Raw genomic sequence first — 25835 nt, forward strand, 5'->3', positions numbered from 1 at the left:
GTTTGAAAAGGTGTAACTACAGGAGCGGATCCCAACATCGCTATCACCCCAGGAAGAAGACAGCTCCCTTCTCTGCGCAGAACGGCATACCTTGCCCTCTTGGCCCTCCTTTCCGAGCTAGCGTTGTTGACTCATGACCGTGGCTAGGATGGGGGAAAACTGCCCCGCAAGACCATGGAGCTCGCAGCCGGCGGGAATCCGCAGGGTAACCTAGCCCCACGCGCCGCACGAACGTCCCCGATCATTTTCGGCTCTTTCCGGCCTCTCATGGAGCTTCGGGCGGCCTCGGCGTCCGCGTCTCTCAACTCGGCTATTTCCGTGTTCCGCGAGCAGCCGTTGTCCCGGCAACGCGCGGCGGCGCTGAGGCCCCGGGTAGGAGAGAGAGGTCCAAGGCAAAGGCAGCTGGGGGCCGAGGTGAGGGGTCGGGGAAGAGAGGGGTCAGGGATCTCGGAGCCCGGAGGAGGGCGACGACGAAGCGGGGCCGGGAGGGATTCGGGTGGTGCTTGGGGTGTGAGGCCAGGAGGAGGGCGACGACCAGGCGAGCCCAACCAGGTCCCGCGCCATCCCAAGTTATTTTTGTCCGGAAATCCGGTCTCCCCTGATCTCCCGCGGTCCCCGCTGGTAGGTCAAGGCTACCGGGCTATGGCCACCTCAGTCGCAGTCCAGGTACTATTGAGGGCCGCTTGGCCGTGAGAGCCCTGGGGGAGCTGACCAGGTGGGTTGGTGGGGGACGCTGGTAGAGCACTCGGTATCCCGGGGTAGGGAGAGGATAAGAAACCACCTTTCTGCGAGCTGCACCGTCCCAATCAGCGATGAATTTCTTTCCTATCCAAGGGATGCAGCTCTGACCCTGCATGTCCCGAGGCCTGGGGGCTGTGGCCTAGAGGGTGAGACTTGGCGGAGTGGCCAGTAGTGCCTGCCCCCCTTGTCCGTCCACTCAACCCCTATTTCCCTAAATTCCTTCAGGTTCTCTCGTGCAGTATCTTCAACCATTAAAGCAACTTAAATTAGCCTTAGTACCATAAACCACTCAGTTGAATGAGCTTAACAGATTCTTTCCCAAAAGTGGGTTTAATGGAGGCAGTAGAGTTGTTGGAGGCTGGAGTCTAGAGAAGTTAATTGATTAGAACAAATGGAATTTTTTCTTTCCCCCAAAGTGTATATATTTACCAAATGCTTTTAATGTTCTGGTGACCCCGAGTTTGTTTTAAGGAAAAGATGTTCACTTGTTTTTGAATTGATGTCATTAATAGATGTCATTAGTGATGATTTTGTTAGTCATTTGTACTTGTGTTTATTCTGGTAACTTTTCTTATGTAATTATGCAGATGATACTTATTCACTGTAGAAAAATGTTTAAATGCAGGTGAAATGAATGCCAAACAATCATACATTATATAAAAATGGACTCATGCACCCTGGCCTGTAACCCACTTTTTATAGCTAACAGAATATCAAGAACATTTTTCCTTGCTAATAAATATCTTTATCAGGGATTTACTTATTGTGGGCCTGTTCTGTGCAAGGCACTGTTCTAGGGCCTGGGGATGGCCAGCAGTCTGCCACCCTGTGAGGCAGATACTCTGGTAGGCAGTGGAGGATGGTTGATAAAATACACTTCTTAAAAAAATTTTTTTTTGCCTTTATTGATTTGAGAGAGAGAGGAAGGGAGAGGGAGAGAGACACACACACACAAACATCGATGAGAGAGAACATCGATCGGTCACCTCCTGAATGCCCCTCACTGGGGATCAGGCCCACAACCTGGTCATGTGTCCCGACCGGGAATTGAACCAGCGACCTCTTGGTGCATTGGTCAGTGCTCAACAACTGAGCCACACTGGCTAGACTGATCAAATACACATTTATAATAAAGTCTAAATGTAGCAATAGAGAAGTACAGGAACAGAAGTACCAAACTAGAAGTCAAGTCTGAGAGCTCCCCGGAGGAAAAGAGGCTTCCTGAGTACCCAAACGAGGGGTGTAGGGGAGAGAGCCTCTGGGAAAGCCATGCTTATTACATGCTTTTTACAAAGTGATGTTTGAAATAAAATATACTAAGGAAATCAGGTTTAAATTTTTCAAGTGATACTATAATTCTTTCTTCGTCATTGCAACAAATTAACGTTTCTCATTTTGCAAAGGAATATTTTCACAAAGTAAACTTCTTAAGCATAAATACAAATTTCCTATAGTCCAGAATTCAGACACTTGGTTGGCTGCAACATGTTAAAACTCACTTTGAAAGGTTTCCTTTGCTATATTAAATCACCAGGTGTTTATCTGGTGTGTTTTCATTTTTAATTGCTTTGTTTGAAGGTTTGCATAAGGACTTTACTCAAAGAAATCAGAGCTCTTACCAGTATAGATGTCCCCTACGTGATGTGTGTGTGCAGGAGACTCCTGGATCTTGCCTCTTTCCCTGACTCCAGTCCTCCCAACTCACTGCTCCTCCAGCCTGTGTCTGGCTGCTCCACTAGGAGCCCTGAATAGATGCTCAACAGTTTGTGATGGCAAGAGCACAACCTTAAAATTTTTGCCTTTGTTTAGTATTCAGGGTATATATTCATAAGAAAAAGGTGAACATTTGAAATGTGACTGTTCATTTGTACCCACATGCTTTCCACTTCTCAGTGAAGGGCTTTTCTTCTCTAGATCCAAACTGAGCTTTTGTGGCTTCCTCTGATACAACTATTGTATTACGAAAAGCAAATGTCATAGTCCATTTCCTATAATGATAGTGATAGAATTTAGCAGATGTGGAATGATTTTTTTGCACATTTTTTTTGCTGTGGTTAAATATGCATAATATAAATTATGTCATTTTAACCATTTTTAAGTATACAGTTCGGTGGCATTAAGTATCTTCACATTGTTCTGCAATCATCACCACCATCATCTTCAGAACTTTTTCCATCTTCACCAGCTGAAACCCTATCTACATTAAATAACTGCCCCTTTCCACCTCACCCCCCAACCCCAGCAGGCCCTGGCACCCATCAATTTACTTTCTGTCTCTGAATGTAACTGCTCCAAATACCTCATATAAGTGGAATCATACATTATTTGTTCTTTTGTGTGTGACTTATTTCACTGAGCATAATGTCTTCTAGGTTTATGCATGTTGTAATGTACCTGAATTTCACTCCTTTTTAAGGCTGAATAATATTCCATTGTATGAATATACCACATTTTGATTATTCATTCATTCATCAATGGGCATTTCAATTGTTTGCACCTTTTTGCTACTGTGAATAATGCTGCTATGAATATTTGTGTACAAATATCTGTTCAAGTCCCGGCTTTTTTCAATTCTTTGGGTATATACCTAGAACTGAAATTACCAAATCATATGGTAATTCCATGTTTAATGTTTAAGGAACCACCATACTGACTGCACTATTTTTCATAGTGACTGCACTATTTTGCATGCCCACTAACAATGCACAAGGGTTCCAATTGCCCTACTTCCCCACCAATACTTCTTATTTTCTGTTTTCTGATAGTAGCCATTGTAATGGATATGAAGTTGAATAATTTTAAGTGATAGCAAACCACCCTACACAAACTCTCTTCTCCACCAGTTATCTTCTCCAAACTGACTCTAGGGTATGAAAAATTGGGCAAAATCAGACTATCATTTCATTCACCATCTTACCCCTTCCTCAAAGGTACAGTGTGCAAATCTTTTTTAGGAAATAGGGAGGAAGGGAGAGAGTGGGAGGCAGGAAAGGAAGGAAGGAAGGAACTAATGAAGTTCAACTTCTCTGCAGTTGCTGTGGATTTGTTTTCTTGACTCTAGCAAAGGAATCCTTTTGCCTTCTACCACCTGAGAGTCGGAAGTGAAGACAGCCTTGGTTTTCAAGCTTTATTAGAAATCAAATACTAGGTTTTTCTTTTTTTTTTTTTTAATCCTCACCCGAGGATATTTTTCCATTTTTTGTACAGATAGAGTGGGAGGGAGAGAGGGGAAGGGGGAGAGAGAGAGAAACATCGACGTGAAGGGACACATCGAGTGGCTGCCACCCGCACGACCAAGCAGGGCCGGGGACAAACTGCAACCGAAGTACGTGCCCTTAGCGGGAACCGAACCCGGGTCTCTCCGGACCGCAGGCCGACGCTCTAACCGCTGAGCCAAACTGGCCAGGGCGAATACTAGGTTTTTCTATACGTTTCTCTTTTGTGAAGCAGTGTGCTTTTATTTGATCTGAAATTTTTGCTAAAAGGGGACTATAGAAATATAACTTGTCTTTATTATGATTGGAATAAAAATGATCAAGGATTACATATTTAGTCCAGGCAACAGGGCTTTTCTTTGCTGTTTTGATGGCAAGAAGTTTTACTGTTTTCCATGCTCTGGATCCTTACAGGTCCAGTCCCTTGCTTCTAATCGTGTACTTTTTTCCCTGTTAGAGATGTCTTCCACATAAAAATGCCTGAATCGGTGTGAAGGGACATTTATAAGTTGCTGAATGTCTATGAGTATAGGTTTGTGATGTTTTTTTTTCCTAACTCTATACACAGTCATTTTGTTCTAAACCACAGGACTTGGTTATTTTTCCCTTACAGGTTTCAACCCTGACTAGGTCTGAGTTTCATCATGGCTCTCTATTTTGACTACCGAATAGAAGCCCCAGACTCAGCTGGGTCTCCTTCCCACATCAGTTGGCACCCTATTCATCCATTCCTGGCAGTCGCTTCCATCAGCACAACCTCCAGAGGCAGTGTGGATATATACCTGGAACAAGTAAGTACTAGGAAGCAATGATTAGGACTTCAGTAGCTTCTGACTCTTGTCTCCTTTTTGTTCTCTGTGTGTGGGGGTGGGGGTGTATAGGTTATGGTTTAGGGTGTAGATGGGCGGGATAGGGAGTGCAGAGTGTGCGGTGTGTGGGGTATGGTGTCCATGTGTGTAGTGTGTGTGTGTGAGTTTTCCCTGAGGTCTTAGCTCCCAGTATGACAAAAGTCCTATTATGGGGATAATTCTTTTACCCCTGCAGTTTAAGTTTGGAGACATATTTAGGAATGTTTAAGATAGAATCCATAGTCAAGTCACAGTCATCATCCAGAAATGTCCCTCAGCATTGTCTGTCCATCCTGATCCAGTCTCCTGTTGGCTCACATTAGCCATTTAGAACTATTGGTTTCCCACAGCTGTCATAACAAATGACCACAAACTGGGTGGCTTAAAATAACAGAAATGCATTCGTTCCCCGTCTGGAAGCCAGAAGTCTGAAATAGGGTGCCGGCAGGGCCTCCCTCTCTCTCTGAAGGCTTCAGGCGAGGATCTGTTGCATAGTTTGTCTTGCTTCTGGTTGCCAGCAATCCTTGGTGTACCTTGATTTTTACCTGTACCACTCCAGTCTCTTCATCATCACAGGGCCATCTTTTCTGTGTGTCTCCTCTTCTATTAAGGACACAGCTATATTGGATTAAGGCCCACCCTGATGATCTCTTCTTAACTTGATTGTCTACAAAGACCCTATTTTCAAATAAGGTGGGATCACAAGTACCAGTGGTTAGGACTTCACAACATCTTTTTGAGAATTTGCACAATTCAACCCATAGCAAAAACTTTTTAAATGCACCTCAAACTTTCAATGCTCCCCCAAAACTCTCAATGTACAACGTACTACATACTTCACAAAGAAAATTAGATTTCCCTTCCCACTCACTTCTCAGCTCTCTGTAGTCTCACTGTCACCCCAGATACTTCACTAAGCAGCTAGTCATCATCAACATCTGGGTAACACACATGGTATGCTTTTGGGTTCTTATCTGATATCCCTGCTCCGTACTATTCCATACTCTTGTAAAGTTCTCTGGGAAACACGCCATGGAACTTGCAGGGGCTTTCCTCCATCCTGCCTCCTTGATCCAGCCTTTCTCTCCTTCCAAACTGGGACTGCTATTGGCATCTTCAAGCTTCTCCCTCTATTTCCTCTTCCTCTTGTGATCTGTCACTGTCTGTCAATGAACAACTTACAAAGCTGTCTTCAGCCCACAAGCTGCAGACTTGGGAACGCAGCTGCCCACAGGACATCTGGGTATTTGACACAGACCTCAAACTTCACAAGTCCAGACTGAACTGAACTTTGCCCCACTGTCCCCTGCCCCATACTTCTCTTCAAAGGCTGAGTGCTCTCTATCCTGATGCCCAGGACAGGAGCCTGGGAATGATGGTGACACTTCCTCTATGCTTTGTAATCCACAGCCAAGTTCACTTGCTTCACCCCCAGAGCCTCTGGCAAACTAGCACAGCTTCCTTACTGTAGGAGATCTGTCCTAAAGGTCCTCTGCACCCCACCCCCATGCTCCACACAGAGCAGAGTCATCTTTCAGAATCAGAGATGGAATCTCCCACTACTACCACCTTCCCCACTCCCCAAATTGCTCTTTAGGTGAGGACAGAAATCCCTGATGTGGCCCCCAGTGCTCCCGAGGCCTGGCTCTCCTGCCTCTTACATGGTGCTCCTCCTTCCATGACACACACCTGGCCTTCCGAGGCCTTCCAGCACTGCACGTGCTGTGCTCTCCACACAGAAGAGTCTCCCTTGATCTTTCTGCTTAGTGACTGTATTAATCCTCCAGTGGCTCAGTGTCACTTCCTGAGGAGGCCCTTTCCTCCCTCCCCACCACATGAAGGCAGACCCTCTTGGTATCTCGGCCACCTCATCACTGGAGGTCTTGCCTGTGACACTCGTTGGTCTTTGGCTTCTCCATAGATGAAAGCTCAGCCAGGCCCTCATCTGCTCGTGTTTGTCCAGCCCCAGCACCAAGCACAGTGGCACCCAGCTTCTTTGGAGTACATTCCTCCCTTCTAGGAGTTAGAGAACCCTCCAATAAATTGTCTTTAGAATAAATATTAAATTCCAAAATTGCTATTATTTTTAAATTTTGGAAAATTTAAAGATACTATTACAAAACAAAGTTTACTTTTTGTGTTTCTAATTGGCACAAGGAAAAGTTTAGGATTTCTAAATAATTATTAGATGATAATGAGGTCACAGATGCAGCAGGTAGGTATAACTGGAGATTACTAAAAAGTCTGGTAGAAGTACTGAGAACAAACTGAATTAATCACTGGAAACATATATATTTATACCCTAAAACTATTTCCTTAGAAAATTCTAGAAAACACAAAAATATACAAGCATATATTCCATTAGCTATCAGAACACCACCACCATCACACATCACACATCACAAAGCCTCTGGAAAACTCTACTGTACCCTGGTGAGAAAATGAAAGTGAATAAGGCAAGTAACTTCTTAGTATCATTCTAAAAATAACTGGCCTTGCAGACCCTGAAAAAGCTTTAGGAGTCATCTGACCACACTTTGAGAACCTTGGGATCGACAAACTTCACCTTGCCTACCACTTGATAAAAATAAAGTTTTACTCGTTTTATGAGGCCAGGATAATTCTAATTCCAAAACCAGATAAAGACATTACAAGGAAAGAAAACTAGAGGCCAATATCCCTGATGAACATAGATGCCAAAATCTTGAACAAAATACTAGCAAATCAAATTCAGCAATACATTAAAAAAAGTATTCACCATGACCAAGCAGGATTCATCCCAGGAATGCAAGGCTGGTACAATATTCGCAAATCAATAAATATAAACAAAATGAAAGATAACAACCATATGATCATATCAATAGATGCTGAAAAAGCATTTGACAAAATTCAGCACTCATTTCTGATAAAAACACTCAGCAATGTGGAATTAGAGGGATCATATCTTGACATAATAAAGGCCATATATGAAAAACCTACAGCCAACATCATACTCAAAGGGCAAAAACTAAAAGCATTTCTCTTAAGAACAGGAACAAGACAGGGATGCCCACTTTCACCACTCTTATTAACATAGGACTGGAAGTCTTAGCCACAGCAATCGGACATGAAATAAAAAGAAAAGGGATCCAAATTGGAAAGGAGGAAGTGAAACTCATTATTCGCAGATGACATGATATACATAGAAAACCCTAGAGACTCCATAAAAAATCTACTAGATTTAATAAACAAATTTGGCAGGGTAGCTGGATACAAAATTAACATCAAGAAATTGACCGCATTCTTATACACCAATAATGAACTCAGAGAAAGAGAAACTAAAAAAGCAATCCCGTTTACCATTGCAGCAAAAAAATTGAGATACTTAGGAATAAACTTAACCAAAGAAGTAAAGGATCTATTTGCAGAAAACTACAGGACATTGAAAAAAGAAATAGAGGAAGATATAAAAAAGTGGAAGCACCTTGTTCATGGATTGGAAGAATTAACATCATTAAAATGTCCATACTACCCAAAGCAATCTATAGATTCAATGCAATTCCCATCAAAATACCAATGACATATTTCACAGAACTAGAACAAATACTTCAAAAGTTCATATGAAACCAAAAAAGACCCCGAATAGCCACAGCAATCTTGAAAAAGAAGAACAAAGTACGTGGGATCACCATACCGGATATCAGGTTATATTACAAAGCTATTGTAATCAAAACAGCCCAGCCCTGGCCGGTTTGGCTCAGCAATTAGAGCATCAGCCTGCAGTCCACAGAGACCCGGGTTCGGTTTCCGCTAAGGGCATGTACCTTGGTTGCAGTTTGTCCCTGGCCCTTGTTGGGTCGTGTGGGTGGCGGCCACTCCATGTGTCCCTTTCACATCGATTTCTCTCTCTCTCTCTCTCTCTCTCTCTCTCTCTCTCTCTCTCTCTCTCTGCCTCTCTCTCTTCCTCTCTCTCTTCCTCTCTCCCCCTCCCACTCTGTCTGAACAAAAAGTGGAAAAATGTCCTTGGGTAAGGATTAAAAAAAAAAAAAACAGCCTGGTACTGGCACAAGGACAGGCATATAGATCAATGGAACAGAACAGAGAACCCAGAAATTGACCCAAAACATTATGCTCAATTAATATTTGACAAAGGTGGCAAGAGCATACAATGGAGTAAAGACAGCCTCTTTAATAAATGGTGTTGGGAAGATTGGATAGCTACATGCAAAAAAATGAAACTAGACCATCAACTTACACCATACACAAGAATAAACTCAAAATGGATAAAAGACTTAAATGTGACTCGTGAATCCATAAAAATCCTAGAAGAAAGTGTAGGCAACAAAATTTCAGACATTGCACGCAGCAGAATTTTCACTGATACATCACCTAAGGCAACAGAAACAAAGGAAAAAATGAACACATGGGACTACATCAAACTAAAAAGCTTCTGCACAGCAAAAGAAACAACCATCAAAATGGAAAGGGAACCCACTGTGTGGGAGAGCATAATTGCCAATGATACATCAGATAAGGGGTTAATTTCCAAAATATATAGAATGTTCATACAACTCAACAAAAGGAAGACAAAGAACCCAATCAAAAAATGGGCAGAGGAGCTAAATAGACACCTCTCCAAACAGGACATACAAATGGCCAAGAGACATATGAAGAAATGATCAACATCACTAGTCAGAGAGATATAAATTAAAACAACAATGAGGTATCACCTCATACCTGCCAGAATGGCTGCCATCAACAAATCATCAAACAAGTGCTGGTGAGAGTGTGGAGAAAAGGGAACTCTAGTACAGTGCTGGTTGGAATGCAGACTGGTGCAGCCACTGTGGAAAACACTATGGTATTTCCTCAAAACATTAAAAATTGAATTGCCATTTGACCCAGTGACCCCACTTCTAGCAATATATCCTAAGAAGCCTGAAACACCAATCAGAAAGAATATATGTACCCCTATGTTCATAGCAGCACTATTTACAATTGCTAAGATCTGGAAACGGCCCAAGTGTCCATCAATAGATGAGTGGATAAAAAAACTGTGGTACATGTACACAATGGAGTACTATGCAGCTGTAAGAAAGAAAGATCTCTTATCCTTTGAGACAACATGGAGGGACCTCGAGAGTATTATGCTAAGTGAAATAAGCCAATCAGAGAAAGGCAAATACCACATGATCTCATTTATTTGTGGAATATAATGAACAAGGTGGGCTGATGAACGAAATATACTCAGAGACATAGAAAGGAGTATGGTTCAGACTAACAAATCTCAGAGCAGGGTGGGGGAGATGGGGGAGATGAACCAAAGAACTTATATGCATGTATGCATAACCAATGGACATATACAACAGTACTAGGGATGTGGGGGGTGGGATAGGGAGGAGGGGACCTGGGGGGGAGAGGAGGAGGAGGAGAAACATCTGTAACAAAAATAAATTAATATAAGTTGCAGGGAAAAAAATTAATAAATAAATAAAGTTTTAGTTCTGGCCAGTTTGGCTCAGTGGTTAGAGCATTGGCCCATGGACCAAGGGTCGCAGGTTTGATTCCCGGTCAAGGGCACGTACATGGGTTATAGGTTTGATCCCTGGCCCCAATCAGGGTCGTGCGGGAGACAACCAATTGATGTGTCTCTCACATCAGTGTTTCTCTCTCTCTCTCTTGCTCTCGCTCTCGCTCTCTCACTCTCACTCTCGCTCTCCTTCCCTCCTCCCTTCCACTCTATCTAAAAAAATCAATGGAAAAATATCCTCAGGGGAGAATTAACAAAAACATAAATAAATAAAATTTTATTAGAACCCATTAAAAGGCTAGCTAGCCACCAAGTAGCTGAGTATGAGATCATATTCCTTGGTAAGTTGGTCAGTGTGGTCTGTTGTGTGTTAACCTTATGCTTTCGTAGCTCAGCTGGGGCATGATTGGTGTTTCTAGAAAATGAAATAGAACAGTTCCTTAATAAACAGCTTTTTATGTCTTCTAACTGGTGCCGATTCCATTGATTAGCCAGAAATTCTTTGAGTAGCTGCCACTGTCTGTAATACGGGATTTACCTCTTGTCCATCATAGGGTGAGCGTGTGCCCGATACGCATATTGAGAGGTCGTTCCAGATCACTTCTCTGTGTTGGCACCCGACGCGGCTGATCCTGGCTGTTGGATGGGAGACTGGAGAAGTGATCATGTTTAATAAGCAGGACAAAGAGCAGCATACGGTCCCCCCAACACACACTGCTGACATCACTGTTCTCAACTGGAGCACCAATGGGAACTGCCTCCTGTCGGGAGACAAGGTAAGCAGACACCTGGTGACACTGATTTCAGATCTCAGCATTTGTCCCTTTAGGGATAAATTGGGAAGGGTATTAAAGACTAAATTATTTTAAATGTGTGGTTGCCAAATTCAGTTGATCTTGTCCAGTGTCATGGCAGATTTTGTTTTATATTGGAAGCAAAGTTTGAAATTTTTATTCTACCACTCCACTCTATGGCAGAGACATGTCCATCATTTTTTAAATGAACTTTTATAGATAACTATATTAATAAATATGGGCTGAATGCCTCAGGTACTGTCACTTTTATGGCACTGCCAAATCACCAACTTCCCTGAGCATACTTCCTCATTGCCTAGGAGGCCCTGGTCCTGATTGTCTAGCTCAGGCATTTTTAACCTGCTTGTTTTGCCCCTTGGGACATTTGGCAGTGTTTGGAGATATGTTTGTTTTCACAATGGAGGGGGTGCTGTTCTTCCTGCATCTAGTGGGTAGAGGCCAGAGATATTGCTTAACATCCTACAATGCACAGGACAGACCCCACAACAGAATTATTCTGCACAAAATGTCAATAGTACCCAGGTTAAGAAACCCTGGTCTAGACCGAATTTAATTCACAAATGTACAGCAGAAGTTTTGCAGTGTGTTAATTTATTACATGTTTCAAAGCTCAAAAGGTATGGAATGGGCCCTGGCCAGTGGTTAGAGCATTGGCCCATGTGCCAAAGGGTCACGGGTCCAATTCTCAGTCAAGGGGGCACCTCTCTCTCTCTCTCTCTCTCCCTCCCTCCCTCCCTCCCTCCCTTCCATGCTCTCTAAAAAAGTCAATGGGAAAAATATCACAGGATTAACAACAGCAAAAAAAAGTATGAAATGATCATTTACTTTGAAAAGCCTCTCCACCGACACTTATTGGCTTCCCTTCTCTACTCTCTGGCATCCATAGCTTCTTAAAGTGTCTCCAGAGTTTCTTCAGGTGCACACAGGCACATAAAAATACATTCTTTCCCCAACTTCCAATTTTGGAAAATTTAAATTTTTAGAGGAATTGAAAGAATAGCACAAGGAACACCCATATACCCTTTATGTAAATCCACTAGTTATTATTATTATTATTATTTGCATTTATCTTGAGACAGAGCGGGAGGGAGAGAAGGAAGAAGAGAGAGAGAAACATCAACATGAGAGAGATACATCGAGTGGCTGCCACCCACACAACCCCAACCAGGACTGGGGACAAACTGCAACCGAGGTACATGCCCTTAGTGGGAACTGAACCTGGGCCTCTCTGGTCCACGGGCCGACGCTCCAACTGCTGAGCCAAACTGGCTAGGGCTAAATTCACTAATTATTAACATTTTGACACATCTGCTTTCTATTTTTATATATGTTTTTCCCTGATTGATTTGAGAGTGTCAGAGACATCATACTTCATTCACCCCTAGATACTTTGGCATCGATCCCTAAGAACAAGGATCAACCTTTTTGGGAGTCCAGACTAGTTATTGTGCAGAATGTCCTTCAGTTTAGGTTTGTTTGCTTGTCTCTTTAGATTAAATATTTTTGGCTGGAGATATCACACAGAGGATCTTGTCTCTTATTCTCTTCTCCTTTCACATAAATGATGAGATATGATTCTGTTCTGTCTCTTGTCTTTTTCATTTTACACTCTATCTTGCAGATCTTTCCATGTTGGTAAATATCAAACTTTCTTCTTCTCTTTTAACTTGTTCTTTATTACATAAACGTACTATGATTTACTTTACCAGCCCCTGTGGATAAACATTTCAGCAGTTCCCAGTCTTGCTGAGCGGACAGTGACACAGTGGCTAACCTCATGCTTTTGTCATTTCACAGATGTGGAAGTTCAGAGAAATTCCTGCAAGTGGGTGGCTGAGACTTAGGGCATGTGCGCCTATGGTTTGGTGGATGTTCCCAAACCTTCTTCCATGGGGCTTGTGTCAGTTCACACCAGCATGTGCTGCCTCACAGAGTGTTGGACCCAAATTCAGAATTTTGCCTAGAAAAGTGACATCAGAGTCATGGTCTAGTTTGCATTTCTCCTGCTGTTGAGGATGAATATCACAAGGGCCATTGACATTTCCTGTTCTGGTCATGTCACTTTCTCATTCTTCTATTATTAGTTTGTTCCTTTTTCATGGATGACTTTTTTTCTATTTTTCTGTTCAATTCACACCTAAAGACATTGCTCTGTCCCCAGATTCGGACTCCCTTGGTGATCTTTCCCCCTCCCTGCCGTGGAATGCTCTGCAAATCCCCTGTAGGAATAAAAGAATTCCAGATCATTGAACTTTATTATTCTCATTTTGACTGTATTAAAAAACAACTAACAAAGTAGATTAACTCAGGCATGAAACTTAATGTAGGTATGTGCTGACCAAGTCCTACGAGTAAAAATATTTAAGAGCAGAAATACCTAATCCTTCTAAAAGAATCTAGACTATGCTGGTCTAAATTTAACAGTGGGCTCAAGCAGGAAGAGAAGTAATAACAAAGGAGTAACTTGGAACGTTGCACCACTGAGGGTCTTCTCAGCCCTTCCACCAGAGACCCTGCTTTAGTTATGTTGGTTACCAGTGAGACCAACCCAGACCAGCTGAAGCAAGAAGATACACTTAATCTGAGGCCAGGGTCTCCAAGGATGGGAGCAGAGCTGACTTCAGGACTGTCTGGAACCAAGAATGAGGGGCTGACAGACATCTGTCTGCTGGCTCTGTACCATTCTGGATACTGTCCTGCTGCAGTTATGTGTCTCTGACACATCCTGTCCATGAGGCAGAATCTCTAGCTCATGAAAACAAAGGAAATCACCTATTCTAGTTTCAGCTCCAACCCAGAGAAGACCTGCCCTTTCTCCTCTGTCCCAAATTCAGCTCCGGCCAAGTCCCCACATGTGCAGTAGTCAGCAATGGCTAGGGAGCCGGAGAGATTCCTAGAAAAGGGACACTGGGCAGATCTGTTAAGTGTCCATTAGCAGTTCCATCAGTAAAGAAGTGTGGAGGCCCAGCCGGTGTGGCTAAGAGGTTAAGCGTCGACCCATGCACCAAGAGTTTGCCGGTTCTATTCCCAGTCAGGGCACATGCCCAGGTTGTGAGCCTGATCCCCAGTAGGGGGCATGCAGGAGGTGGCCAGTCGATGTTCTCTCTCATAGATGTTTCGTTCTTTCTTTCTTGTTTTTAAATTTTTTCTCTTCTTTATTGATTTGAGAGAGAGGAAGGTAGGGAGAGAGATAGAAACTGTCAGAGAGACACATTGACTGGTTGCCACCCACACAACCCCAACTGGGGCCGAGGACAAACTGCAACCAAGGTATGTGCCCTTAGCGGGAACCGAACCTGGGTCTCTCTGGTCCACGGGCCGGGCTGACACTCTAACTGCTGAGCCAAACTGGCCAGGGATCCATTGATTTTTTTGTTTCATAGAGAGTAGGAGGGATGGAGGGGGAGAGGGAGAGAGAAAGAGAGGGAGAAAGACAGAGAGAGAGAGAAAAAAAAATCAATGTGAGAGAGACACATCGATTGGTTGCCTCCTGCACATGCCCCAACAGGGGTTGGAATCAAACCTGTCACCCAGGTACATGCCCTTGACCAGAAATCAAACCTGCAACCCTTCGGTCCCCAGGTTGACACTCTAACCATTAAACCACAACAGCCAGGGCAAATCTTACATAACTTTGTTAGAGATTTACTGCATAAGTTGCTTTAAAAGCCAACCTTACTGGAAAATCATATTCCCATGTACAATAAAGTGATATTACCCACATGTGGAGATATTGTAATCAATGCTTTGAAAGCAGGGTGGGAGGAAGAGTGTACGGTGCGCTAAAACATCCCCTGCTCTTGAACAGGAAACGTGCCTTGAGGAATGCCCAGGTATCACAGCAAAGGCACCCTGCAGACAGATTCAGAAGGAAATACTGCCATTTGGCAAACTTAGCTCTCATCCCTGGTCATGGAACCTCCTGGACCAGTTCCACGGAGTTGTCTCCTCCCTGCCGCCTTAAAATTCTTTCACACTTATATATGCTGTTAATTTGAGACTTCAGTGGCTAGCACCCAGATCCCGGATTCTGTTGGTTTCCTCCAGCATAAGGAACCAGGGCATCCTGATGGCTGACTCTCGGACTGCAGCAGGACAATGAGCTTAGAGAACCCGCAGTGCCAGGAAGTAGGGAAGTCCTCACAGAGTTAACCAAAAGCGCTCCCAATGGCCAAAGCTGGAAGAATTGGAGCAACAAAATAAATAAAATAGTATTGGATTATAACCCAAAATAGAAAATAAATCCATACTGATAAAAATCTATAATTGAATAAATAAGTATATGGGAAAGAGGCAAAGCTCCTGTGCTGAAGAATCCTAAATTATTCATGTCGCTACACCATGCTCAAGGAGGTGAGACATAACTCCCCTCCCCTGTGCAGAGTGGCTTCCTTCCAAACAGTACAGGATGGAAAGGGGGAGAAAAGAAGACCTGCACTGTGGAGACTCGTGACAAACATGACCTCAGCCAGAAGATCCGGGTCTGTACCAACAGAGATAAGTCGTGTCGATGGCATGGACCCCTGATACGATGTGATGAGAAGAGCACTTTGCATCTGTGGTCTTCTCCCAAAACCCACAACTCTAGTCATCGATGAGAAAAATAGATAAATCTCAGTGGAGGGAGACTCTACAAAATCCCTTAATAGACCTCAAAACTCCAAAGCCCATCAAAAACAGGAAAGTGTGAAACATAGTCTCAGCCAAGAGGAGCCTAAGGAGACAAGATGACCAGACGTCACGTGGGTCCTCATGGGACTCTGGCATAGAGGGCATTAAAGAGGAACTGAGGAAATGTGAATAAAGACTTTGGTCAATATAATATATCAATATTGGCTTATTCTGAGAACTGTATACACTAATGTAAGATCTAATAACAGGAGAAGCTAGGTGGGGTATGGGATTTCTTGGAACTGTTTTCACAACTTTTCCATAAATCTGAATCTATTCTAAAATTAAAAGTTTGGCCCTAGCCGGTTTTGCTCAGTGGTTAGAGCATCAGCCTGCAGACCAAAGAGTTGTGGGTTTGATTCCAGTCAAGGGCACATACCTCAGATGCGGTTCTGTCACCAGCCCTAGTTGGGGTCATGCAGGAGGCAGCCAGTTGATGTGTCTCTTTCACAGTTGTGTGTGTGTGTGTGTGTGTGTGTCTCCCCCCACCTCCCTCCCTCCCACTCTATCTGAAGATAAATGGAAAAAAATATCCTCAGGTGAGGATTTAAAAAAAAGTTTGTTTTAACAACTGAGAATGTGACAGTTGCTATCTCCAAGGAGTAAGGAGGCGAAGAACCGGAAACATAGAAGAGTTTCCGGTTCTTTCATTGAACACTTGAATTGTTTTATTATTCATGGTGCACATGTAGTTTTGTTTTAAAAAGAAAGGAAGGTGCACATGTTCTGTTGCGTAGCATTAACTCTTGCCTTCCACCAATCACTCAGTAAGAATGTGTTTCCTCCACACCTGATGTTGGGTTTTCCAGCTTGGTGTCCTGCTTGTATGGAGGTTGGATCAAAGGGGCCGAGTACAAGGGACACCCCTGCTGAAGCACGAATACGGGACACACCTGACTCACTGCATCTTCCGTCTCCCCCCTCCTGGAGAGTAAGTATGAGCTTACGGTGGCCTTAGGTTTAAGTCTTTGGGGAGGGGAGCAGAAATATGGCTCCTCCTGACACTGGAGGGGGTCAGAGCAATGAGGCACTCTCAGCACATCTGTAGTGACAGCACCATCCTCTGAGGAGCAGCAAGAAATCCTGACTTCCTGTGTTGTAATTGCTTACAGGGACTTTGTTCAGTTGGCAAAGGCAGCCGTGAGCGGTGATGAGAAAGCCCTGGACATGTTTAACTGGAGGAAGAGCGGCTTTGGAAGTTTCTTGAAAACAGGATCTCAAGAGGGACTGTCATTCTTTGTCAGCTTGATGGATGGTGAGAAACTTAGTTTGGGACTCTAGGACACTGAAGCATTATAGGGCTGTCTGGTAAGGATTTTAAACAAATAGATGATGATTCTGTATAAAATAACAGGCTGTATGCGTGCCAATCTTAGTGAAATATATTAGTCAGCTTTATACAGTTATTTATCCAGTATTCAAAGAATGGCTTCACTTCGTTCTGATTAGAGACAAATTGAGCTTTATTTGTATTTGAAGGTGGCAGCCTCTATCAGCAGGAAATGACTGCTTGCTGTACACACAGCACAGACAGGTTGCCAGTCTTGGAAAGATGCTTTTGCAGTCCTGTTATTCAGTCTGTATAACTATGAAGTACATCTGACATGTCACGGGCTTGGCTAAGCTCTGGGAATGGAGCTTGAACAGCATGGGTGGGTTTTGCCTCCAGCCTGCAGCCACCAATCAGCCCTCATAGGTGGTCCACATTAAGTGCTGCCTCTTTTTTTTATTTTTTATTCCTCACCCGAGGATATTTTTTCTACTTATTATCAGACAGAGTGGGTAGGAGGGAGAGAGAGAGACAGAAACATCGATGTGATAGAGCCATGTCGACTATTTGCGCCCCTGCACGACCCTACCAAGGCTGGGGACAAACCGCAATGTAGGTACCTGCCCTTGCCCAGAATTGAAACCGCGACTCATTGGTACGCGGGCCAACGCTCTAACTACTGAGCCAAACCGGCCAGGGCTTTTTTTTTTTATCCTCACCCGAGGACATTTTTCCATTTTTTTGTTCAGATGGAGTGGGAGGGAAAGAGAGGAAGAGAGAGAGAGAAACATCGACATGAAAGGGACACATCGAGTGGCTGCCTCCCTTACGACCCAATCAGGGCCGGAGACAAACTGCAACCAATGTACGTGCCCTTAGCAGGAACCAAACCCAGGTCTCTCTGGACCGCAGGCCGACGCTCTAACCACTGAGCCAAACCAGCCAGGGCAGCTTTTTCTTTTTTTAATGTTTCTTTTTCTTTCTTTTTTTAAGGGAGAGAGAAAGAGAGAAACATCAATGTGAGAGAGAAACATTGTTCGGCTGCCTCCCGCATTCCTCCCTGCTGGGGATCATACCCGCAACTTGGGCATGTGCCCTGACTGGGAATCGACCCAGGACTTCTCCATCCATGGTTGACACTGAATCCACTAAGCCACACCAACTGGGCACCGCCTTTTTTTGTTTTAACACAACTCCTCTTGAGTATAAATAGTGAGACAGGCTATCCTAATGACAGCTGATAAATGCAATATGAAGTTAAGAGAAAAAGAGTTTTACGGTCACAGGAGACATTCACAAGTGTGTGTCTGCTGTGAGCAAGGGCCAGGGAAGAGAGGCTCGCACCAAGGAGATGAGGTTTGATGAGGACGTGTGAGCACGATGGGAAGAAGAGCGCAGATGATAGCTGGAAGGGGCAGGGGCTTTTGAGATACATTTCATTTCAGAGGGTAAAGAGACAGCACTGAGGGAGTTCGGGGAGGTCTTAGAAGGGACATGGAGTGGGCACAGTGCAGTGGGGGTGCAGGGAGGGAGATGCTAGTGCAAGGGCTCCTTAGGAAGAGAGCTGAAAAGATGATGTGAGAGAGAGATACATGAAGGAAAAGATGTTGCAACTGGAAAGGGGTGTGCAGTGCATGTCAGTCATTCCTCACACTTGGTAGCTGTGGACTTTGAAGGCAAATTATCCCGTGTCTGTGTGCCTCAACTTCCTAATGTGTCAAAGGGAGACAGTGATAGTAAGAGCACCTGCTGTGGGAGTTCGCCGGAAACATCAGTGGAGATAATACACATGTAAGTGCTTATCACTGAGCCTGTCACAGATATGTGCTGAGTAGATGCTTGTTATTGTTGCAGTTAGCCTCTAGAGAACCTGGAACTTTTCACTTTAATAAAAATTCAAGTTATCTATTGGGAATAAGATGAGAGGAGACCAGGAGGGTGAGGAGGCTCCAGAAAGCAACAGCAATGGGTTGGATTCCTGAGAATTCGCAGGAGGTTCCACCTGCCAAGCTCAGAAGCTGGGAGAGAAACCAGAAAGTGTGGGAAAGGGGCTGCATGCTCAGGGCGGGCAGGAGAAGGAGGGCTTCCAGGCAGGATAGGCCCTGCTGTTTGGACAGGGCTGAATGACCAACCATGCATAGGATGCGGGGACAGGGCCTGGTAGCTATGGGAGGTCACAGCCTAGGACCTCAGTGCATGGGTGACAGATGCTCACCTCATGTTAGAGAACCAAGATGAACAAAGAGTGCCCTGCCCTTTTTGGCTCAACAGTAGAGTGTTGGCCCATGGACCAATGAGTTGCAGGTTCGATTCTGGCCAAGGGCACATACTTTGGTTGTAGTTCATCCCCAGCCCTGGTCGGGGTCATATGGGAGGCAATCAGTCGATGTGTCCCTCTCACATCAATGTTTCTCTCTTTCTCTCCCTCTTTCTCCCTCCCACTCTATCTGAAGATAAATAGAAAATATACTTGGATGAGGATTGAAAAAAAGATGAACAAAGAGTTTAGAGGCTGTGGTTCGAATCCTTTGAGGTTGGTGGTGGTAGAGGTAGAATTGCCTGAGGCAGCAGGAGTCACGGGTGAACTAAATCAGTAATAACTTATTTCAGAGATGGCAGCCTGTGAGGTCACGTACAGATGTTTCTAAATATTTTCTTTGCAAGTTTTTATAACTAACATGTTTATTTTGAAAATGCCCCTAAGTAGATAGAAGTGGCAGCTAGGGAGTGTCAGGCTGCCTGGTGACTGCCCCTTTGCCCTCAGGGACAGTGCACTATGTGGACGAGAAAGGCAAGACGACTCAGGTGGCATCCACAGACAGCTCCATCCAAACGCTGTTCTACATCGAGAAGAGGGAGGCGCTGGTGGTGGTCACGGAGAACCTACTGCTGTCCCTGTACTTGGTGACTCCTGAGGGCGAAGTGGAAGAAGTGATGAAGGTGGGCAGAGGGGCAGGCTCAGGCTGGATTCTCCTGACCTGTTTAATCACCCTTTCCAGTTCCTTAGCAAATCTGTTTCAGGGCCACTGACAGAGCTGTTTAGTACCGTTATTTATTATATGATGTTCAGCTCACTAGTGAGGGGAACTAGGGGTGAAGGAGATTTTTCTGGTGTCAGTGGACAGGCAGAGTGAGTCAGGCTGCGCCCTTCATGATTGGGTAACTGGCAGCCTACAGACTTGGGTGTGAGAATAACCACTCGCTTTGCAGCAGAAGCCTGTTCAGCCCCACAAGGGGAGGCCCGTCACCCTGCTTCCTGACTGTGTGCAGACAAGGCACCGAGGGCACTTACTTGCTTTGACAGCCTTGGGGATTTTCCCCATGTGCATTCAGTCACAGCTGCCCCCAGCACATGTGCACATTGCTTCACCTGAGGGGTGTGTATGATGGACACTGTCCTTGGGTAGCGGTGTTTCACTACGGCTACTGACACACACCTCGTCGTCCTTGAAGGTACCTCATGGCATCAGCCTGGGCCCTCAGCACCAGGTGGACGCCCCCTGTCCTTAGGTCAATTTCTGCGCATCGCTGCCCTCTTGCTAATTTCTTGGTTTTTACCAGAGAAATCCATATTCCTCGGAAAACTCTGAACTTCTCCTAGAGATACTCTTATAGATTATTTATTTTTGTAAGTCAGTATTTATTTGGTTCTTTATGTATCCCATAACACAGCACTTGAAAACATGGGCACTGAATCACATGGAGCTGGGTTCAAATCCCCCCTGAGCCACTCCACTAGCTGGTGGGTTCTAGGCAGGTTGGTTCCCTGCAAAATAAGTGTGACACCTGCCTTGGAGGGCACAGTGGTCCCCGGACTTGGCTCAGCTTGGTAGTCACTCTAGAAATGTGCACACTATGTGCCATGTGTTGGGCAGCCACTATTATTAACAACTTAATGTGAAAGAGTAGTTTTCAGCTTTGGCTTGTGCATCCTGGAAAGCTAGGGGTGGCTTTCCAAGTGTCCATCTTCACCCTGCACTCTCTGCAGACCAGAGATTCCAGGCTCACAAGCAGGGACACACAGTCTCGGCGAAGCGACCTGCTTCTTTTGGGTTGTTTCTCGTTGTACAGGTAAAGTTGAGTGGGAAAACGGGTCGCCGGGCAGACATCGCTTTGATTGAAGGCAGCCTTTTGGTGACCGCCATCGGGGAAGCAGCCGTCAGGTGAGACTTGACACTCCGATGATTGGGTGATGACAAGTCATTCTCAAATTGTGATGAATCTTCACAAATTGGACACACCCACGCAACAGCTCCAAGATCAAAGAACAGAACATATTAGACACCCCAGGCATCCCCGCTTCCCACGCCAGGTGGAACTATCCTGATGTCTGCCTGTGCAGTCACTCGGCCTGGTTTTTGTCAGCTGGGTATAGACAGAATCATGTGTTACATTCTCTTGCCACTCGCTGTTGTAGCTCCACGTGATACTGGGGGTCCTCCTGGGTGCACACGGTTGCAGTTCCTTTATTCTCATTGTGACCTGGTGTCACCCGTGGGCCCTCTTTTATTAATAGCTGCTCCCTTTGATTATGAACAGAGCACAAAACAGACCTAAATGTCATGACAGTCTGCTTTTCATATCAGAGTCCGAAGGCCATGACTTTTTCCTGATGTTTACAGTTCACTCTGCAAGTTGGACAAGCCCTTCAGAGCTGAGGGCAGTGCACTGACATAGTCCCCTTAGTGGCTTCCTTCCTTCCCTTGCAGATTCTGGGATTTAGAACGTGGAGAGAATTATGTACTGAGTCCAGAGGAGAAGTTCGGATTCGAAAAAGGAGAGACTATAAACTGTGTTTCTTACTGTAAAATCAAAGGTGAGATTTCTTGGGCTGGCATAAGGGAGAAAGAGAACCAGTCTCTAGCTTTACTCCATTGGCTGCAAAATGATGATGGTGGCTATTTAAAGACTAGTAACTCAATTATAACTATGTCAAGTCATTTGAATAAAGTCAGTCAAGAATGAAAAAATAACAGTAAAGCTTCTTATCCCACATGAAGGTCAAGAGTTTGGTCAAAAGTGTTACCATCCTGGGTGTATGCAGTTGATCTCATCCTCTGCCAAAACTCCAAGAAAAAGACAGCATGGGAAACTTTAGAAATATATATACATATATGTAAATGTATGTGTATGTGTGTACACACAGAGAAGACAGAATAGGAGCTGAGCCAGAGGCATTTATTTTGTGCCTGCTGAGTGCTCAGTGCTGTTCTCGCACTGAAGAAGCAGATTGAACAGGCAGATAGGCCTCTGCTATCACGGCGAGAGCGAAAAACCAACACCAACATCCCCACCAACCACATGCGAACATGCACTCACTGGATCGCCAGGTAGTCATCAGTTCTTGCAAAGGAAGACACAGCAGGTGAGGGCTGGAGAGTCACCCGGTGGAGGGCTGATGGGCTGACATTTCAGAGAGGGGGGTCAGAGAGGGAGCTTGCTGCTGTTCTTAGCCCTTTTCAAGTCAATGACTGTGAACTCCGTTTTCACCCGTAGGTCTTCTCGCAGCAGGTACTGATAGAGGGCGAGTAGCCATGTGGAAAAAAGTGCCAGGACCCCACAGCAGCCGAGGAGTGGAGGGTAAAGACAGGTGGCACCTTCAAGCCCCTACTGAGCTTGAAGGGAACATCACGCAGATAAAGGTACAATTCTACCAGGGCATCAGATGCACTCATTTTGTTCTCTGCAAAAGTGGAGGAAGTAATGGACCTATCTTTGTAAGTTATTCAACTTAAAAGACTATATATAAAAATACACCTGGCCAGTGTGGCTCAGCAGATTGAGCCTCACTCCCATGGACTGAGAGTTCCTTGTTCAATTCCTGGTCAGGACACACGCCTGGGTTGTGGGCTCAATCCCCAGCAGGAGGCATGCGGGAGGCAGCCGATCGATGTTTTTCTCTCACATCAGTGTTTCTATCTTTCTCTTCCTTTCTCTCTCTCTAAAAAAGCAATAAAAACATTTTTTTTAAATGACTATATAAAAATAAAAGCCTTTTGGAGTTCAGAATTGCAGTTAAGGGAATTGTGGATCTGTAGTAATCTATATTTACTTTCTCCGTCTACCCATCCCTTTATCTCTATCTTTCATCTGTCTATTTTTCTATCTTAAAAATAGCTTTAGTGGGATATGTAGCATACCAAATGGTTTTTAGTATATTTCACAGAATTTTGCAACCATCACAATAAATTTTAGAAGTTTCATCACTCCAGAAAGCCATCTCATACCCATTAGCAGTCACTTCCCATTTCCCCCTCCCCTAGCCCGATGCAACACTAATCTACCTTCTGTCTCTATAGATTTCTATTCCGGACACTTCAGTGGACTCACACACAATATGCATGGATACGAGATTTCTTTCACTGAGCATTATGTTTTCAGGGTTCCTCCATATTGTAGCATGTATCAGTATTTCATTCCTTTTGACGGCTAATAGTCCACTGTCTGACTAAACCATATTTTTTTATCCTTTCATCTATTGATGGACATTTCGGTTGTTTCTACTTTTAAACTATTATGAATAGTGCTGCTGTGAACATTTGTATACAAGTTTTTATGGTGACACATGTTTTCATTTCTACTGGGCCTTTGGTTCTTTTTGATAATTTCTCTCTTTATTGATAGTCTCGGTTTGGTGAGACATTGAATCACCTTCCTTTATTTCTTTAAGCCTGTTTTTTTTTAGTTCTTTGAATATATAGGGTGTCCCAAAAATATGTATACACACTTTGAATAATTATAAATCCCAATGGGTTAAATCTGAAAAGAAAGAAACATCAATTGAACTATCAGCTGTTAAGTGTATATATATTTTTGGGGGACAGCCTATATTTATAATGGCTGTCTTTTTGTTTGTTTGTTTTCTTTATTGATCTTTAGAAAGAAAGGAAGGGAGAAAGAGAGAGAGAAACATTGATGAAAGAGAACATCGATTGGCTGCCTCCCGCATGCCCCCCACTGAGGAGCAGGCTCACAACCTGGGCATGTGCCTGAGTGGGAATTGAATTGGCAACCTCCTGGTGCATGGGTCGATGCTCAACCACTGAGCCACACCAGCCAGTCTACTTCAGAGTCTTTAAGTCCAACATCTGGGCCCTCTGGTGGCAGTTTCTGTTGCCTGCATTTTTTTCCTGTGTGTGAGTCATATTCTTCTGTATTGCATGACACTTAATTTTTTGTAGCAAACTAGACATTTTAGTTAAAATATTGTGTCAACTCTGGGATACTGACCCTCCTGCCCCACTCACGTTGTTGCTGTTGTTTAATTGTCTGTGTAGTGACTGGCTGGAGGGACCACTGTAGCAACAGCTCTTTTCCCTGTAGTGTGAAGCTTCTGACCTTGCTCCTCAGAGGGCCCAGCCTGGGGCATCTACACAGTCATCCCTGGGACACTGGTGATTTTAGGGGGGATCTCCTTGACTGTTCTTTCCATGGTCTCTCTGTTAAGCTTCCTCCTTCTGTCTAGTATCACAGACCGTGTTAGGCCCCCAGTTGGCAGCTTTGTTGTTTTCTACAACTTTGTGGGACACCAACTGCTCCACAGTCTGGTCCAGTTAAATCTGGGCAGGGTTGACCTTTGACTTCTGTGTGTGGGGTTTGTTCTAAGATCCCTATGCTCTTTCTAGGTGTCTTTTTCCCCGGTGCTCACTGTATACTGTCAGGCGTGCTGCTGAGCTTACTGTTCTCATGAAGCTACCAGCCTCTTCTAAAGGCTTACCACCAAAACGCCTCCACTGTTCAAGAACATCCTTAGGCTTGAACATACCCACATTACAGTTTGAATGAAGTCAATTTCTTTGGGGAGTGCCTCAGAGCTCTCTATTCCTTTTTTTAAATCCTCACTCGAGGATATTTTTCCATTTGCCTTCAGACAGAGAGAGAGTGAAACATCGATGTGAGAGGCATACATCTACTGGTTACCTCCTGCACGACCCGACCAGGGCCGGGGACCAAACCACAACTGAGGTACGTGCACTTGACCGGAATTGAACCCACGACTCTTTGGTCCAAGGGTCGATGCTCTAACTGCTGAGCCAAACTGGCCAGGGCAGAACTCTCTATTCTTATGGACAGCCTCTCACTTGGAAAAAAACAATCTTAGTTCTCCAGAGGTTGGGAGTGGGGACAGTGGCCAGCTTCTCTCTAATGACACCTGCTTCATGAGCATGGAACTGGGTGCAGTAGCCTCTCAGAATGCCTCTCCCAGCATGGAGCCTTTACCCTGTGAGCAAGCTGGGGCAAGGGCATGGGGCCCAGTCTTCTCACACTACCAGGCCTGTGAGCAGGGGCTGGTGGAGGGAGGGAGCCCCCGCCTCTCTGCCCCGCTCACCTGGAATTAGCCTCTGTAACACAGAGCCAAGGGAATGAGAAATGCTGCCCATTAGCCCTTCCCAGCGACATGCTGCAGCCCTCACCTGGGGGGAGTTGGAGGAGAGGGAGCCCTGTCTTGTCCTCTCAGGTAGAGCTGCTGTCATACTGAGCTGGGGGCCAGGAGGAGGGGAGTAGAGTGGCTCAGGTGTTATGGACTCTGCTGTTCTTACCAGAATGATAGGCTTTCTTGAATAAATCGTTCTCCATTTGCTTTATGCCCAATTTCCAGAGAATTAGATGGTTGTTGTTTCTTATAATTTTTACCAGTTATGCCTGTTACGTCCTCAGGGCTCTTCATCCTTGCCATCCTGGAAGTTGACTCCAGATCTGCTCTGTGTGGATATCTTAAATTAAAGTTTACTTAATCCTAGTCCTGGCCAGTTTGGCTCAGTGGTT

General features: G+C 44.6%; 1 protein-coding gene across 1 annotated transcript in view; it reads left to right on the plus strand.

Moving 5' to 3' along the window:
- Positions 1-4569: 4569 nt before the first annotated feature.
- IFT140 (intraflagellar transport 140) overlaps positions 4570-25835 on the plus strand; it is a 99601-nt gene continuing 78335 nt past the window's right edge. The window contains exons 1-8 of the mRNA XM_036280671.1: positions 4570-4747; positions 10868-11089; positions 16609-16730; positions 16912-17054; positions 19834-20009; positions 21141-21232; positions 21779-21885; positions 22566-22711. Of these exons, the coding sequence (XP_036136564.1) occupies positions 4601-4747; positions 10868-11089; positions 16609-16730; positions 16912-17054; positions 19834-20009; positions 21141-21232; positions 21779-21885; positions 22566-22711 (1155 nt within the window). The 5' untranslated portion in view covers positions 4570-4600. The remainder of the gene's footprint in view (positions 4748-10867; positions 11090-16608; positions 16731-16911; positions 17055-19833; positions 20010-21140; positions 21233-21778; positions 21886-22565; positions 22712-25835) is intronic.

This window comes from Molossus molossus, unplaced genomic scaffold (assembly GCF_014108415.1).
Source record: "Molossus molossus isolate mMolMol1 unplaced genomic scaffold, mMolMol1.p scaffold_m16_p_3, whole genome shotgun sequence".
In the NCBI taxonomy this organism is placed as follows: domain Eukaryota; kingdom Metazoa; phylum Chordata; class Mammalia; order Chiroptera; family Molossidae; genus Molossus; species Molossus molossus.